Raw genomic sequence first — 16,527 nt, 5'->3', positions numbered from 1 at the left:
CATTAAATATCTTTACAGTGGTGTTTTTTATATGTGTTTCAGTGCTTAAAAATTGCTAGCAAAATAACTCTAGTGAAGCACACGATGAACATCTATAAATATGTGCACCAAGTATCTCTTGATAACAACATCCTAGCACACTACATATGACTGTATCTCTTCATCTACATAGGAGATTGCTAGCATTACAGATTAGCATCACATGTGTAATGGACCATCAGTTGCATCACTTTTGAACTTTAAGGTCTCCAAAAGATTTTGCATAAGTGTATACCGACTCTCCTCTGCATGTCGGAGTAATGGAAAGATGAGCACCAGAATGCAGCAAAATCCTGTCTCCATCACAGTACGGCATCCTCCAAACTATAAAAGAGATGGTAAAGAAATTATAAAAGTGAGCCCTCGGCTAGGTACCAAACCCCATTATTGGACCACTAACCAATCGTTACCATTCTAGCCTTGGCCACAGCATTCCAACTCATCACATGTATGGTGAGGCATGTAGGTAGTAGTGAGGTACCAATGTAATGAAGGAGTGATTACACATTGTAGGTAGTGGTCTATTTCATTCTGTGCTTTGGGGTTGTCAAAACCATATTTGCTGATGACACACGTATAATACAAGTTGGGATACACAATTGAACTTGGAGATAATACATGTAGCATATTTATTACAACGATCAGTTATTTCTCTCCAGTGAATTTAACCGTTCTTAAGAAAATCACTTCACACCAAATATAGATCCAGTATCACTGCATTTTGCATGCATGTGGGTCTCAATATGGATATGTAGGTAAATGTCAAATATGATTGCAACCTCTAACTCGTGTCCTTCCTCTGTACGCAAATTATGTGAGTAAAAGGGGAGAGGGCACAGACCCAGCGGCTACCTCTTCAGCACTATTTCAGTTGTAAGCAAATTGCTGGTGTGCTGTCACCATTTTTCATCCACTAGACAAGAGGATGGTAGGAGTTTAGGTGTCTTTTACGTGTTCAACATGCTGTTGGCGTGAACACTGTGGAGGTCTGTAGGTTTATTAAGTAATACTGACCTTATAAGGTCATCAGACTAATTAAGTGACCTTGCTGAAGGGTGCTAAGAGCAATGCACCGACTTCAAGTAGAATCAAGAAAATGGACATTGAGGAGCAGATCAAAAAGAAGTGCTTGCTATTTGTGTTTTTTTGTGGGATGAGCAGGTGGAGCGATGGGATCCTCTTTCACATGTCCTGGGCGAGGTTTCCCTCGCCCTGAGGGCACATTCGAGGACAGTGACATCTCACTAGTGGGTGTAGCTGCTCATGGTAGCAATTGCTATGTTTCAATTGGTGTACTTCCTGCTGTGGCAGAGGGTGGGGGTCGGCAAAGTGCTATTCATATGTGTGGTGGTGTGATGGTGGGATAGGCTGCTGTGGACTAAGTCAAGTGTGTGAAGACGGCCGCAGTGCTGGCTTCTAATAGTTGACCTCCTAGTTGGGTACTCGGATCTGAGGGGCTTTGGGTACTATTTCTGGGTTAAGCAGCACTCGAGGACTAGTTGTAAGGTAGTGTACATGCTGTTGTTTGCTAGAAGAGGATCTCCAGGAGAGACATCTCATTGCTCGCTAGATCTAGATCTGCTGTATTTGCTTCATCTCCTTTGTATTTGGCAATGCTGTACCTGCTTTTGCCTGTCTGGTACCGGTTGCGCTTATAAGACCTGTGTCAGTGCTGCCCTTCCCTCCATTATTGCGCAGCTTTATATCTGCTCTTCTCTGACTGGACGAGATATGCAGGAGAGCTCTAGTTTTTTTCATTGCATTTTGGGATTTGAAGAACTGGCTTCATAATGGGATTTAAAAAACACAAAGTTCTAGAATCCCCCCCCAAAAAACGTGATCTGGTATCGTACTTAGGCAACTTGGCATGGCTGACTGGGTACATGTTTGTTGTACTCTACCACACATGAACTACATACACCTCTCCTACAGAAGAGCACTACTAGGCACTCATAAATCATATCCAACATTTGCGTGTGCTGTTAAAGGATGACCACTCCACATTCACATGCTGTGCTAGCCTCTCCTTGTTAGGCTGACATGTCGAAATTGAACATTAATAAAACAAACTCAGATGATGACATGTGTAGCACAAGCTGTAGGATGGTCCCCTAGAAGGATGCTAGAGTATACAGCATTTGATATACAAGTCTGGTAATTTTATGTATGCAGAGATTTCTCTGTGCCCTGATGGGGGTGATTGGTTTCGGGTATCAGATTCTCGTGCATGTTCAATATATCTTGTAAATGTCAATCTGTCTTAATTTAAATATTGAACTCGCCCACTAATGTAAGCCTTCGTGATTTTAGATAAATTGTCCTGCATACGGGGAAAGTCTATTGATCTACAGTAGGTTTGACTATTTAAAATATTCATTCGTCCTACACTTTACATATTTCAATTAGGCTTTCGCAAACTTTCTGTTATTTTTATACACACATGCCAAAGAGTTATATATTCGCCCTCCGGTATCTGTTTCAGGTGCATCATGCCTCATACACCGCACCTTCATGAACAGAGAGTGGATTATGCATATTTTATTTATGGAAACTATTTAAATATTGCTGGGAGCGTAATACATATCTATTTTTTCTGTTTTCAGCTATACAGTTCTATGGAATTTGGAAGAAGGTGGCAGCTTCTCAGTGAAGCAGTGGCGCCAAACAGATTTTATTGGTAAGTGATAATTGATGTTTTAATTTTAAAAGCCTCACAAAGGGAGCAATGAGGCAGATGACCAGTTGTCGTCCAACTTTCATTATATGTGTATTCTTTTGTTGTGTATAAATATATTTTACATATCAGTCAACTGAAAAGTAGTTTTGATAGGTGCTTTTGTTCTAGCAGTCACCCATCACCATCAAGACACACAGGGATTTTCATTAAGAGATCCTTCTCTGGTAACGCCCACAAATTCAAACACACTTCTTGTACATAGGAAAGAGACCCTTTTCCCCTCTTCATATCATTCCTAGAGAATATGCTGCTTCAGAAACAATTTCACCTAACTGCAACATCTCTAACTTCCTTGTATCTCCATCCTCATAATCCCTCTATCACTACACATAGTACCTGCGCAGCAGTGCATATAGCTAACTAGTTTTATTAGTCCATAAGAAAATGGATCATCAGGTAGGAAGGAAGTAATACGTCCAGAATCTGGTGAGGTAAACACTTAAGTTCTATAAATAACCCTCATGGCTATATCACAGAGAAGACAGGCTCTATATAAGGAAGAATGTGTAAAGTGTTAAGCAATGCCTAAGCAATTAAGATGTCAATATACAAAACAATAAAAACCCCAACTCCAATTTCTAAAAATATATACAAATTGAATTAGAAATAACGCACCAAGAGGACTTGCAACAAGAACAAGAAAAAGTGCCTATCAGAAGTCATTGTTCATGTTTGGTCAAGATCTAGGTGCAATCTCTGGCCAACCACAGTGGAGAGGTATTCGGATGCCCAAAGAGGGTCATCCTGGTCAAATCTTTAACCTTATGATACAGTCTTTTTAGTGTAAGTCGAAATTGTCCAGCGGGGCAAGTTTTAAGGCTTTATCTGGTGAAGTGCTCTAAAAGTCAGATAGCCGATGGATGAGGTCCAGCTGAAGCCATTGATTTTGGAGGGAAAAGCTTGAAGTGGGAAAATGTAATGTTCACACCCATCAAAGTCTTCTAATCAGATAAATACTTTTTGCCACTTTACCCAGTCAAGAATTTTTCTTCGGTCTTGGTGTTTTTTGGGAGCTCAAAATCCCCCAATGGGTCAAGCCTGGAAGTGTATCCAAGAAAGTTCTCTTGAAATTAGGCATAGTTGCTGTGAGTCCCCTCTGAAACTTTGACGGTCATAAAAGTACAAACATATTTGGAAGTCCCAACTTTTTTGACTTTCTGGAGCAGTTTTCCAATATCTTTTCTAGGCTCCCAGGACCTCAAGGACAACACTATGGGCCTCATTACAATGTCAGTCAGAAAGCATTCCGACCGACTCCTTATCCGAAGCGGTTCTGACCAGCTCGGGTTCAGGGAGTCCGACACACCAATTGCAATGTTTCCAAACACTGTTTGGTTGAACTTCCACTGACTTCAATAGGAGACTGTGTCCCAACCCGCAAAACAGGCTCCCATTGAAAATGGGGGTGGTTGCTGAAAACCTTGCACCCTGTGGCGGGCACCCCTTGGTGCCTGCCACACTGTGCTTTGCTGTAATGAGGGGCCCCATGGGTTCTCCCACGCGCCCCAACCACGATTAAATACTAGGCACCCTAACTTGTGGGCATACCATAGTAACATATTTCATTTTTAAAAGTAGGGTTCTTTCCTGACAAAAAAAATATTTTCACAGGATCACCTTTAGGTTTAAAAGCTGCAGCCTCAGGCTACACCGTTAACCCTGATGTTGTGTTTTCTTGGCAACCGAGTAGGATAGTAGCACCAAACGTGTTGCAGTCCACAAGTGGCACTTAACATTTCATGCCATTGGTGCATATTCGGACACCATATACTATGACCTTATTGGTAAATTAGAATTTATCAACTCCTAAATTGCATATTTGTCAGCTTTAGAGGACATTCCTGGTAACTGGACAGTGGTGCCTGTGTGTGCAGTCTTTCAAAATTAGCAGCATCAGTCCACAAAATGGGGGGTGACAATACAAAAAAAGTACTTTCTCAAAGCCAATCATATTTTTACTTGCATATCTTCACTTACAACAGCAGTTATTTAGTGTATCCTATCTCTACCAATCTTTACCATTCTATTTATTTAAGTTTTTTCATAATTTACCCATATCCCTTAAAGATCATTTTTTTAACTGGCCACTTACACTTTTTGACTTTTACTGTCTGTTTTAACATTATTTACTTTTTGTACCAGTTTTGCAACACTCAATTTAAGATTGGCTTTTAGTAGAAAGATTAAATGTATAGACCTCTGAAATGTAAGTGGGGCGTTTTGGTTATACAAGACAATCTTTAAAGTGAATGAAGATTAATATTGTCATTCTATTAAAAAAAAGGTGCATTGGATGCATGGAGTTTTTGTATTTGCCAAGTGTCTCTAGATGTTGAAGTACCAACCTTTTAATTTCTTTAGTAATCCCAAACCCGATGGCAGTATTGACACATTTTCACTTCATAAGTAGTAAACTTCTCATGTGCATGAGCTATTGAAACTTGCATCTTGTTACAAAACTTGTAAACGTGATGGTGCTAATCCTTAGTGAATGCTCTTTGCAACTCACTTCAATATTATCTAGGAAACACTTGTTCTTAGTGGTGAAGTGGTCATACATGGACTGTAATGATCTTGCTGCAGTTCAAGGTGCCCTATCCTCCAGTTGATGTGTGACAGACTTTTCACAGCAAACATTCACTAAACGCCACACTTACCTGCTGCTTAATAATCAGTGTCCGCACCACCCACACTTGGCCTTTGTGGTTCAGTGGTCTGACAAAACTGATGACAGCTTCTCTCTTTGATCCATATTATCTGTGATCTAAAGTTTGGGGTTTTTTCATCTGAATGTTTGGGAAACAGTAGCTCCAATTCGCTGTGATGGGGTGAATCTCAACATGTACAAAGTAAAATGTGTCTGTAGTGTCACTGTGCTTGATAACTGCAAATATGAAATAATGTTGTGCGGCACCAAGTGTATAACTGTGCAAATGCCATGTCAGTTGACATTGAGGACTTTTTATGATGACATGATATTTTTACATCAATGTAGATAGGCTTACTATTGATGTGGTAAAGACAGTGAATCAGCAGAGTGGCCCTGGCCATGAATTATGAGCTGCTATGACAGGTCAGCAGGTAGGGAATTTCTAAGTTGACCTTCCTGTTGATGAAAGGTGCAATCATTTTTCTGTATTTTAGAAAACAAAAAAAAGTATGATTTAAAAAAAAAACTATTTACAACCTTCATCATGACTGGCAAATAAATCGCAGTGAATAATGGATTATAAATTTTCTCAAATCAACCTCTTACCCTTTAGAGATTTGTATGACTTAAAGCATTTTCAGAAAGGCTTCATTCTCACGTTACTGACCTAGAAAGATATGGATCCATGTATGGGCTGGTATTTAAATAGTGCATACTTAGCTAGAACCAGTGGAGTGGTGTAGATAGCCATAGTATGGGTATAACAAATATTACATCCTTTGGAGGGAATAATTAGGGGTCATATAAAATAGTAGACAAGTTGAGGATTTCTGTGACTTTAGGGCATACATTCAATCCTAACGAAAGATGACATGATGACACTAATTAACTAACATGAGCTCTGCCACACAAGTGGTTTAGCTGTGTTACCTCCAAACATTTAAATCATAAAATAACATTTTTTGGGAGGGAATGTACAGCATCAAGTTGTGAATATGTGCAGGTGAAAAATTAGAAAAATTGTGTTAAGCACACATCATTAGATTTTTTTTCTCATACAAGTGATTTGTTTGCCTAGCACATTATTTTGATCACCATATTAAAAATGTCCTGGATTTATTAGTTTTGTCATAATTTGGACTCTTACTAGAAACTGATTTTTTGATTAAAATATTGAATTCTTCAATAATTAACCTGAGTGGTCTAACCAGTGGCGATCAATGAATGGAAGAAGTAGGGGAACATAATACCTGGACTGAGCCTTTCCAAGAGACAGAATTTTATACCTCATAGTTGGATCTTCTTCAGTAGGGTTACTTTATCATGTTTGAACTGATTCTGACCAACTTCCAGAACACTGAGTCAAAATTCAGATTTTAGTTACATATATATGCAACTGACTGTTTATGGTTTACTAAAAACTCATGGGTCCACATAACTGGTCTTCCTACAAAGGGAAGAATAACACCTCTCCGCACCCATGTCATTGTTTCCACTGTGGAAGTTTTCAAACCTCATTAACCCCTTCGCCGCGGGGCTAATTCCCCTGTGGTGCTGGGGGGAGGGGGGCCGCACGCGGCGCCGCATTGCTTGTGACGAGCTCAGCTCGTCAGGCTGCAGGTGGTGCTGTGGTCATGACGAGCTCAGCTCGTCATGACCACGCCCGTTTCCGTGGAACACTCAGCACAGCAGGGGAATTAGCCCCGCGTGAGAGCGCCACGGCGGTCATGATGAGCTCAGCTCGTCATGAGCACAATGCTACTGTGCCTCATGATGAGCTGATCTCGTCATGAGCATGCAAGGAGTTAAGGTCATGCATTGTCTCTGCAGCTGCTTGGGAGCTCACACAAGTTAGCCTCCAGGAACTTCAGGAGGGGCAAAGGTAACTAAAAAATACTTTTCCTTAAGATTTACTAAAATTCCAATTCACCATTGAATTGGGTCTTAAATGTTAAAAATACTGGTTACACTAGCTGGTTCCAACCCAAATGAAAGTTTTAATCTGTACTTTAGTTTTTTTCATATGCCAGACAGAGCCTCCCACAGTGAAAGAAGCTTTTGGGGGCTTGTCGCTACTGGAACATGGTAACTTTAGATTTCTGCACATACCAATTTTACATACCATGCTCCCTACCTTGTGGGATAGAAGGCCTACATAGTGAAACGTATTAATATTGAAATGGAAGGTTTTTCTCTTGTCAATAGTGTTAGTTAGGCAGGTACACCTTCAGGTTTAAGCTGCAGCAATCAGGCTATGATGGCAGGCTGAAGCCATTTATATCTTGCTATATTAGTGGATGGTGCAATAAGTATTGTAGTCGATAGGTGACACTAACATTTCATGATATCTGTATAATATCCACAGCATATACTAGGGCCTTATAGGTAGGTTAAATATGCCAATCAGGGATTAGCTAATTTCTAAATTTTATAGGGGTCACAGCACGTACACTGGGAACTGGACAATGGTGCCCAGGTGTGCCGAGTCTAAAATTCAGCAATAAAAGTCAGCAACATTTTTAAGTTAAGGCGCAAAAAGGGGCATTTTCTCACAGGACTGTACTGCTTCAGTTAAAGTGTGTTGACGATGGCCTGGTTAGTAACACCTGAACGTTTGAAGCTGCAAAGTATCACTTGAAAGAGACATTTTGTGTGTATTATTTGAGGAGGCAAAGGTCTACATTAAAGGAAAGTGATTTAGCATGGAAAGTCATGTTTTGGAAGAAGCCATTGAGATTAATTTTGATGAGCCATCTTTGAATAATTGATTCATATTTGATGTATGAAAGCAGTACAAACTCTGGATTGGTTTGGTGTGAGCTTAAGATATGCTGAGGGCACTTGTAATTGATTTATGGAGATGCAGTCCGAGGTTGTTGATTTGTTTTAGGAAGAAAACTTAAGTTGCATTTCAAGGGAATATTGGTGTATGTTTAGGTGTCGGGGTTTTGAGCAGGAAGCGCAGTATTTACATGTACATTTATGAATGCAGCATCGAGTCTGGATGAACCTCTATCTTTAATGTAGAGAGGTGATGGACGTTTATAGGGAGTTGGACATTTCGGGTCCAGTTGACAGAGGTATTTTGGAGTCTACATTGACTCTTGCTTCCTTCTCACCTCCAAAAATGATCTGTGATCCTTTAACAGATTGTGAACTCCTAAGATTTGTCCTGTTATCTTTTAAAGAGAGACAAACACACGTATAACATGTAGAAAAACCCAGCTTGTCCCATCTGTGAATTTTCATCTTTTAAAGAGTGTAAAGCACCTTTGATGGTAATAATAGTCCTAATGATGGTGATATGATGGTCTATATGAATCAAAGCACTTGTTTTACACAGTGCCACTTGAATGGACGGGAGTGGAGAGTAATTCAGACTATACAGATTTTTGCGGCCCTACTTAAATGTGGAAGGACTGTGAAATAGATGGAGCATTACAGCCAGCCTGATTTCCTGCATATGTCGAGGGATGCATATGTAACAAAAACATTTGTCAGTGATACTTGGGTATGGACATTTCGAAAAGTGTGTAAACATCTGTCCCTAGAATTATTTAAGCAAGATGGGCCTTAATGTTAAATAAATGATTTTGACGAATTGTTTATATAAATCTTTTACTTTCTCTGAATTTATTCACATCTACCCATGATATAATGTTCGTTGTTATTTAAAATAGCCATCTATCACGCCAAAAATAATCAACCTAAACTGACACTGGGAATTCGAAATTCTATAATAAAAAACACAAAATTCTCCTGTTCGTAGTGACTTTTATTAGCAGAAAAGTTTCAAAACTTTGATTTATTGTTCAAGTTTTAAAATGAAATACCAATCTGTCAAATCTTTCTCTGCCGCACTTAAGTTAAAAATACTCTTTGGTTTTTGACCGCATTTAAAGGAAGCTAATGCTCTCTGTAGTCCCAAGAGGACGTGATTTTCCTCTCTTCCAGAAACTTTTAATGTTCATTTATTTCAGCCTGAAATATGCTAAAATGTGCTGCGGTTGTATTTTTATAATGCATGTCTTGTATTGCTCTGTGCATTTGTTGGTTTTTGTTCAACACCCTAAGGCTTCTTTCGCTACATAGTACTGAGCTTGATAAGCAAACTAAATAAATACATGCATAATATGTGGCTTCTGGCAGCCTTTGCTTCCAGAGACTAATGTGGTGAGGTCGAATTGCATTACTTTTGAAAACAGCAGGCATGCTTGGACTATCGAATTCTAGAGGTAACCGCTCAACAAAAACGTGGCGGCACTCCTGGACATAATGACGCCTCGATGAATTGAAAGGGATGATAACATCATTAGATTGGTGTGTGGAGCAGCAGCCTGCAAACAGTCAAAAGCACATTTATTTACACATTTCAGTGATAAGAATTGTCTGTGAACAGCCTGTTACAGTGCAGTCAGAGTTCAGAAAGGAGCACAGAGCTAAGTGCATGTTTGTGCTCCTAGTTCATCAACAGGCTGATATACAAAGTTATTTTGAGGAGAGTGAAGAACTACTGCAAGAGTACTCCGTCGGGTACTCCTAAATACATTTGTCAATTGTATCCGAAATTTCCAACTCCCTATTACTAAATGAGCAAAGGCACAGCCCAACCTAATTATACTATTCCCACAAAAAAGGAAAAAAGAGATATATATATATGTATTACCTACTGGCGGTCGCCAGTAGGTAGTTATAGTTAGGATTGTTTTCTATCGGAAATCCGCAACATTCTATTGGGAATAACTTTGGCCCCGGTTGAGGAATCTGCCTGTAATTTTCCTTAAATTTGCCTCGCTGCGTTCCGCTCCTTCCCTGAAAGTTTGGGGGGGATTCTTTCCACAAAACTTGGCAAAATTGTAGGGACTGGTATCCCGATGTGCCTTTGCTATGTCTCGAGATATGTGCTCCAGTGGATTTTGAGTAATTTAGGTTAAAAAAATATATATATCTGGGCGGAGCCTAACCACACATCTGATCTGATTGGCTGTCAGCACTTCATCCAAGAAGTGTTGGCAGCCATCTTGGGACCAATATACATGATAGCACTTCATTAAAAAGCATTGTAGTTAATAGAGGATTTTAGGACTTTAGTTACATTATAAATCATTTGTTGATGGTACCATACTCATTTTAGGAATTGTGGTGTGTTCTAAGGTGATTTTACCATGTGAAAAAGCCTTCTGCTGTGATATCATGAATCATGTTTGAAAGAAAACTAATATCTCATGATTTTCCCACAGTGGTTTGGAAGGGGATCTATAAGCTAAACTGAAAGCATATTTTCTGTAAATTCACATTATCTTTCTCAGTCATGTGAGAATGAAGTCTGACATTCTCAGTAAAACATGTACATCCAACAAGGACAGAGACTGTCAGTTGATTCCTTTGTGTTCTACTGCAGCCTCCTAGAGTTTTCTAAAGAACAACTAGAGCGCTAACAGTCCTACTAATTACAAAGGTATAGCACACCTGAAGCCATCGTGATGGGAATAAAGTGGTAACTCTTAAAACATTTAATTTAAAAAGGAACACAATGAGAGGGTATATTATGCCATAGAAAGTATTATTAGTGCTGCAGACAGAGAAATTAGGGCACATTTTGAGTGACTTCTCAAATCCTCTTCTATTTCATTAAAAAATTCTGACATGCAGTCTCCCAAGATGGCCACCAGAGACAAAAGAGCCCAAATGTAGCCCAAATATCACCCAGATGTAGCCCAAGTATAGCCCAATGACAGAATGTCCCAGAGTGTTCTAAAGAACAACTAGAGCGCTAACAGTCCTACTTATTACAAAGGTATGGCACACCTGAAGCCATCTTGATTGGAATAAAGTGGTTACTATTAAAACATTTAATTTAAAAGGGAACAAAATGAGAGAGTATATTTTGCCATAGAAAGTATGATTAGTGCTTCAGAAAGAAAAATTAGGGATCATTTTTTGTGACTTCTCAAATCATCTTCTATTTCATTAAAAAAATTCTGACATGCAGACTGAAACATGCACTTTGAAAACCAGCAGCAGACTTCCCTGGTGAGCAGTAGCTTTACTACAGTGATCTAATGAGCAACTAGAGTGCTAACATTCAGAATTTATGGCAAATGTGTGACACATCTGAATGCCTTCTTGATGGAACCAAAGTAAACCAGTATTGAAAATGCAATAGATCTCGCCCTCGTTTAAGTTAAAGCCATTCTGTTTGTAATGAGGTGGCTTTTTAACTTTGCTTTTATTAGTGTTTTTATACTTTCGCGTAAATAACATGCACCTGTATGCATATATGCATATGTATGCATGCAATTATATTTGTATTTATATAGATATACAGGTTATATATGTTTATATATGTATATATATCGCACAAACATCCCTCCAAGAAGAACGCGGAAAGCCAAGGGGAATACAGGACAGGTAGGCACGTTTATTACTTGCTACAGCAATGGCGGCGAATGCATTTCGGCAACTCTCGCCTTCCTCAGCGCCCAGCATTGCAGCATGTGCTTTTCCACGAATGTTCCTTCCTGTTTAAATGGCTCCAGCACATGACGCTCCTCCCCCTCAAGTGATCGACCCATCCTGTCGGTGTCCGTTGTAATGTGGGACTTCAACACCCAGAAGGCACTGTGTCGGCCCAACTGAGTGGATGGCGTGGGGGAGTGCGGCGGACTGTGGGTCTCGCTGGTAACAGGCAGGCAGTGGATGGTTGAATGCCTCAGGGAGCAAGAAAATCGACGGCCACCGTCCTGTGTCCCCTTAGAACCTCCGCTACCAGTGTACCAAGGACAATAAATTGGGTCCGGGCAGTCAATGCGGACTGTAGCGTCCCTCGAAGTAAAATACTTCGTTTGTCCCAACAAAAACATCCAGGTCCTCTGGCGGCTTCAGGAGATATCGATCCCTCGATACAGTTCAAAGCTGCAAGCAGCTGGTTGCCAGTTTTACTCCGAAGCTCTTTGGTGCAGTGGGGCTTTCCGTACTGTGTCGCTGGCAGGCACAGGAAATATCGCACAAACATCCCTCCAAGAAGAACGCGGAAAGCCAAGGGGAATACAGGACAGGTAGGCACGTTTATTACTTGCTACAGCAATGGCGGCGAATGCATTTCGGCAACTCTCGCCTTCCTCAGCGCCCAGCATTGCAGCATGTCCTTTTCCACGAATGTTCCTTCCTGTTTAAATGGCTCCAGCACATGACTCTCCTCCCCCTCAAGTGATCGACCCATCCTGTCGGTGTCCGTTGTAATGTGGGACTTCAACACCCAGAAGGCACTGTGTCGGCCCAACTGAGTGGATGGCGTGGGGGAGTGAGGCGGACTGTGGGTCTCGCTGGTAACAGGCAGGCAGTGGATGGTTGAATGCCTCAGGGAGCAAGAAAATCGACGGCCACCGTCCTGTGTCCCCTTAGAACCTCCGCTACCAGTGTACCAAGGACAATTAATTGGGTCCGGGCAGTCAATGCGGACTGTAGCGTCCCTCGAAGTAAAATACTTCGTTTGTCCCAACAAAAACATCCAGGTCCTCTGGCGGCTTCAGGAGATATCGATCCCTCGATACAGTTCAAAGCTGCAAGCAGCTGGTTGCCAGTTTTACTCCGAAGCTCTTTGGTGCAGTGGGGCTTTCCGTACTGTGTCGCTGGCAGGCACAGGAAATATCACACAAACATCCCTCCAAGAAGAACGCGGAAAGCCAAGGGGAATACAGGACAGGTAGGCACGTTTATTACTTGCTACAGCAATGGCGGCGAATGCATTTCGGCAACTCTCGCCTTCCTCAGCGCCCAGCATTGCAGCATGTCCTTTTCCACGAATGTTCCTTCCTGTTTAAATGGCTCCAGCACATGACGCTCCTCCCCCTCAAGTGATCGACCCATCCTGTCGGTATATATATATATATATATATATATATATATATATATATATATATATATATATATATATATATATATCTACATACACTTACACACATATATATATATATATATATATATATATATATATATATATATATATATATATAAATGCAGATGCATATATATATATATATGTGTGTGTAGAGAGAGGTAGAGAGGTAGAGGTGTAGAGGTAGAGAGGTAGAGACTAGTAGAGAGAGAAGTAGAGAGAGGTAGAGAGTAGAGAGTGAGTAATAGAGAGTAGAACGTGAGTAGTAGAGTGAACAGTAGAGTGAGTAGTAGAGAGTATTAGAGAGTGAGTAGTAGAGGGAGTAGTAGAGAGTAGTAGAGAGTAGTAGAGAGTAAGTAGTAAGAGTGAGTAGTAGAGAGCAGTAGAGAGTGAGTAGTAGAGAGTAGTAAAGAGTGAGTAGTAAAGAGTAGTAGAGAGTGAGTAGTAGAGAATAGTAGAGAGTGAGTAGCAGAGAGAGAGAATAGTAGAGAGTAGTAGAGAGTGAGTAGTAGAGTTAGTAGTAGAGACTAGTAGAGAGAGTAGTAGAGAGAGAGTAGTAGAGAGTGAGTGGTAGAGAGTGAGTAGTAGTGAGTGAGTAGTAGAGAGAGAGTAGTAGAGAGTGAGTAGTAGAGAGTAGTAGAGAGTGAGAAGTAGAGTGAGTAGTAGAGAGTAGTAGAGAGTGAGTAGTAAAGAGTGAGTAGTAGAGAGAGTAGTAGAGAGTGAGTAGTAGAGAGTGAGTAGTAGATAGTGAGTAGTAGGGAGTGAGTAGTAGAGAGAGAGTAGTAGAGAGTAGTAGAGTAGTAGAGAATGAGTAGTGGAGAGTGAGTATTTGAGAGTAGTGGAGTAGGAGAGAGTAAGTAATAGAGAGTAGTGGAGAATATTCCAAAGTTTGGCACAGCACCACTTGCACAATAAGTCCAATCAAATCATATCACTTAGAGTCCTTATTGAAGTGCTGAATCTTGGTGTATATTCAAATGCTTTTATTTTCCTTAAGTTTATGTACCACAGCCAGCCGAAACGTTTCGTTCTGTACACAGAACTTCTTCAGGGCGTTCTTATTTCCTTCAAGTTATGTCGGTATCCTGTTGTCATATAACTAGATATTTCTTCCAAATGTTAGACGAGACGTAAGTAAATTCTTATTCAAAGTGACTAGGTATCAATTTTACCCACACAATTCGGGCAGACTTGAGTAATTTATAGCTTCCTCAAAGTCAGTCTTTCAAAAATTCCAAAGTATAGGACTTGATAATCCAAATCCGAATGTTTCTCAAGAAAAGTCATTTTCAATCGTTCGGAATATCAGTGTTTGGGCAGATATGACCCAGGGACCCCCAGTATGCAAGGGGAATTAGTCCCCCCCTCTGCAAACGCGCCAGTGGCCTGCATTGCAGAGAGGTGTAAAAAGTGGCATAGCCTCATTACACCTTTGTGCAATGTAGCCCCCTGGCGCATACTGGAGGTTCCAGGTGGGCTAGTTGGCCCCCAGGGACCCCTAGTATGCAAGGGGAATTAGTTCCCGATCTTCAAACATACCCGGGGCTGCGTTGCAGAGAGGTGTAAAAAAGGGTGTGGCCTCATTACACCTCTCTGCAATGCAGCCCCCTGGCGCATACTGGAGGCTCCTGGTGGGCTAGTTGGCCCCCAGGGGCCCCCAGTATGCAAGGGGAATTAGTTCCCCTCTTCAAACATGCACGGGGGCTGCGTTGCAGAGAGGTGTAAAAAGGGGCGTGGTTAATCAGTTTAATACTTTGCTCTCCATAGCAAATTGTCCTTCCACAAAAGTTGCAAACAATTTTGAAAACTCCAAACTGGGTTTGGATGTTTGGGACCATCTCACTTGGCTTTGGACCTGATGGAGAGGGTTGCTTACTTTGGGAGGTGCTGGGTGAAGATTGGGGAGGGTTTCTGGTCAGTTCTCTGCCGCAGCATAGTTGTTTGGGTGCCGGCGTTGCATGTGGCGAATCATGGTGTTGTTGCCAAAAGAATACTTTTTGGCAGGGTTCCCCCTGGAAAGTACAGTGCCACAGATCAGACAAGTAACCTTTGGCGCATTAACTTTCTTGAGGCCCCTTGGGATTTTAAAAAACTCCCGGACAATGTGCTCCTTTGGCTTATAGGTGGTAGTATCTTCAGGCAGGTACCGCCTCTCCTCCTCCTCCTCCTCCTCCTCTTCCTCCTCCTCCTCCTCCCCCTTTTCTTCTTCATCTCCACCACAGTGGTGTTGTGGTGGTCTTTGTGGTGGTGGTGGTGGTGGTGGTGGTGGTGGTGGTGGTGGTTGAGATGCTCCTGCTGCTGCTGCTACTGTAGCCATTTCTCAGTACAAATAGGTACAAATAGGTCTGCAAACAGGTCTTCCTCAGTCAAAGTAAAAAGTGAGAATGAGGAAAAAAGGTGGGGGCTTTCATCTTTTGGAAAACAAAACTGTCCTGAACCAATGAAAAGTGTTATTTTCAGGTCACATGACACTGGCTTTATCATTTGGAAACCAAAACTGTCCTGAACCAATGAAAAGTGTTATTTTCAGGTCACATGACCCGACGCGCTTACGCTACGCGCCCCGAGGCGCGCCCGGGGGCGCTTACATAGCGCGATCGTATGCGCTCGAGTGCTTCCGGGTGCGCTTACGCCGTGCGTATCACGCGGACGCGGCTACACGATACGTCACGATGATGTTTTCGTTCGCGGCAATAGCGCTAACGGGACGCTCACTGGTACGCACACCGGGGCGCGCCGCATAACTGCGCTTACCGGTGCGCTCACCGGTACGCGCACCGGGAGCGCTCCAGGGCAAAAAAATAAAAAAACATGAACAATATACATTAAAAAAATAGTATTACATAAATATACAATATAGGATTCATTATAAAAAATATTACATTTCATAGCTATAGAAATTTGCTATAAAAAAACCTTTGAAATTCACTGAAAAAACATAGGTTTGAGGCCCTATATATAGTTAGGAATTAGCATTTAAAAAACCTATGAAATTTACTGAAAAAACCATAGGTTTCACACCAGTTATAGTTAGGAATTAGCATTTAAAAAACCTTTGAAATTCACTGAAAAAACCATAGGTTTCACACCAGTTATAGTTAGGAATTAGCATTTAGAAAAACCTATTAAATTCACTGAAAAAACCATAGGTTTGACACCAGTTATAGTTAGCTGGAAATTTTACTGACATAAAACCATTGAAAT

At 41.2% G+C, this 16,527-nt stretch overlaps 1 protein-coding gene across 1 annotated transcript in view; it reads left to right on the top strand.

Annotated features, from left to right (window-relative positions):
- The window catches only part of LOC147712037 (VPS10 domain-containing receptor SorCS1-like), a 2,945,658-nt gene that overhangs the window by 1,680,841 nt on the left and 1,248,290 nt on the right, over window positions 1-16,527 (top strand). The window contains exon 5 of the mRNA XM_086922756.1: window positions 2,643-2,716. Coding sequence (XP_086778882.1) covers window positions 2,643-2,716 — 74 coding nt within the window. The remainder of the gene's footprint in view (window positions 1-2,642; window positions 2,717-16,527) is intronic.

Source organism: Lissotriton vulgaris, chromosome 5 (genome assembly GCF_964263255.1).
Source record: "Lissotriton vulgaris chromosome 5, aLisVul1.2, whole genome shotgun sequence".
NCBI classification, from domain to species: domain Eukaryota; kingdom Metazoa; phylum Chordata; class Amphibia; order Caudata; family Salamandridae; genus Lissotriton; species Lissotriton vulgaris.
Note: the sequence above shows the minus strand (reverse complement) of the source record. Positions and strands in the feature narration are given on the sequence as shown.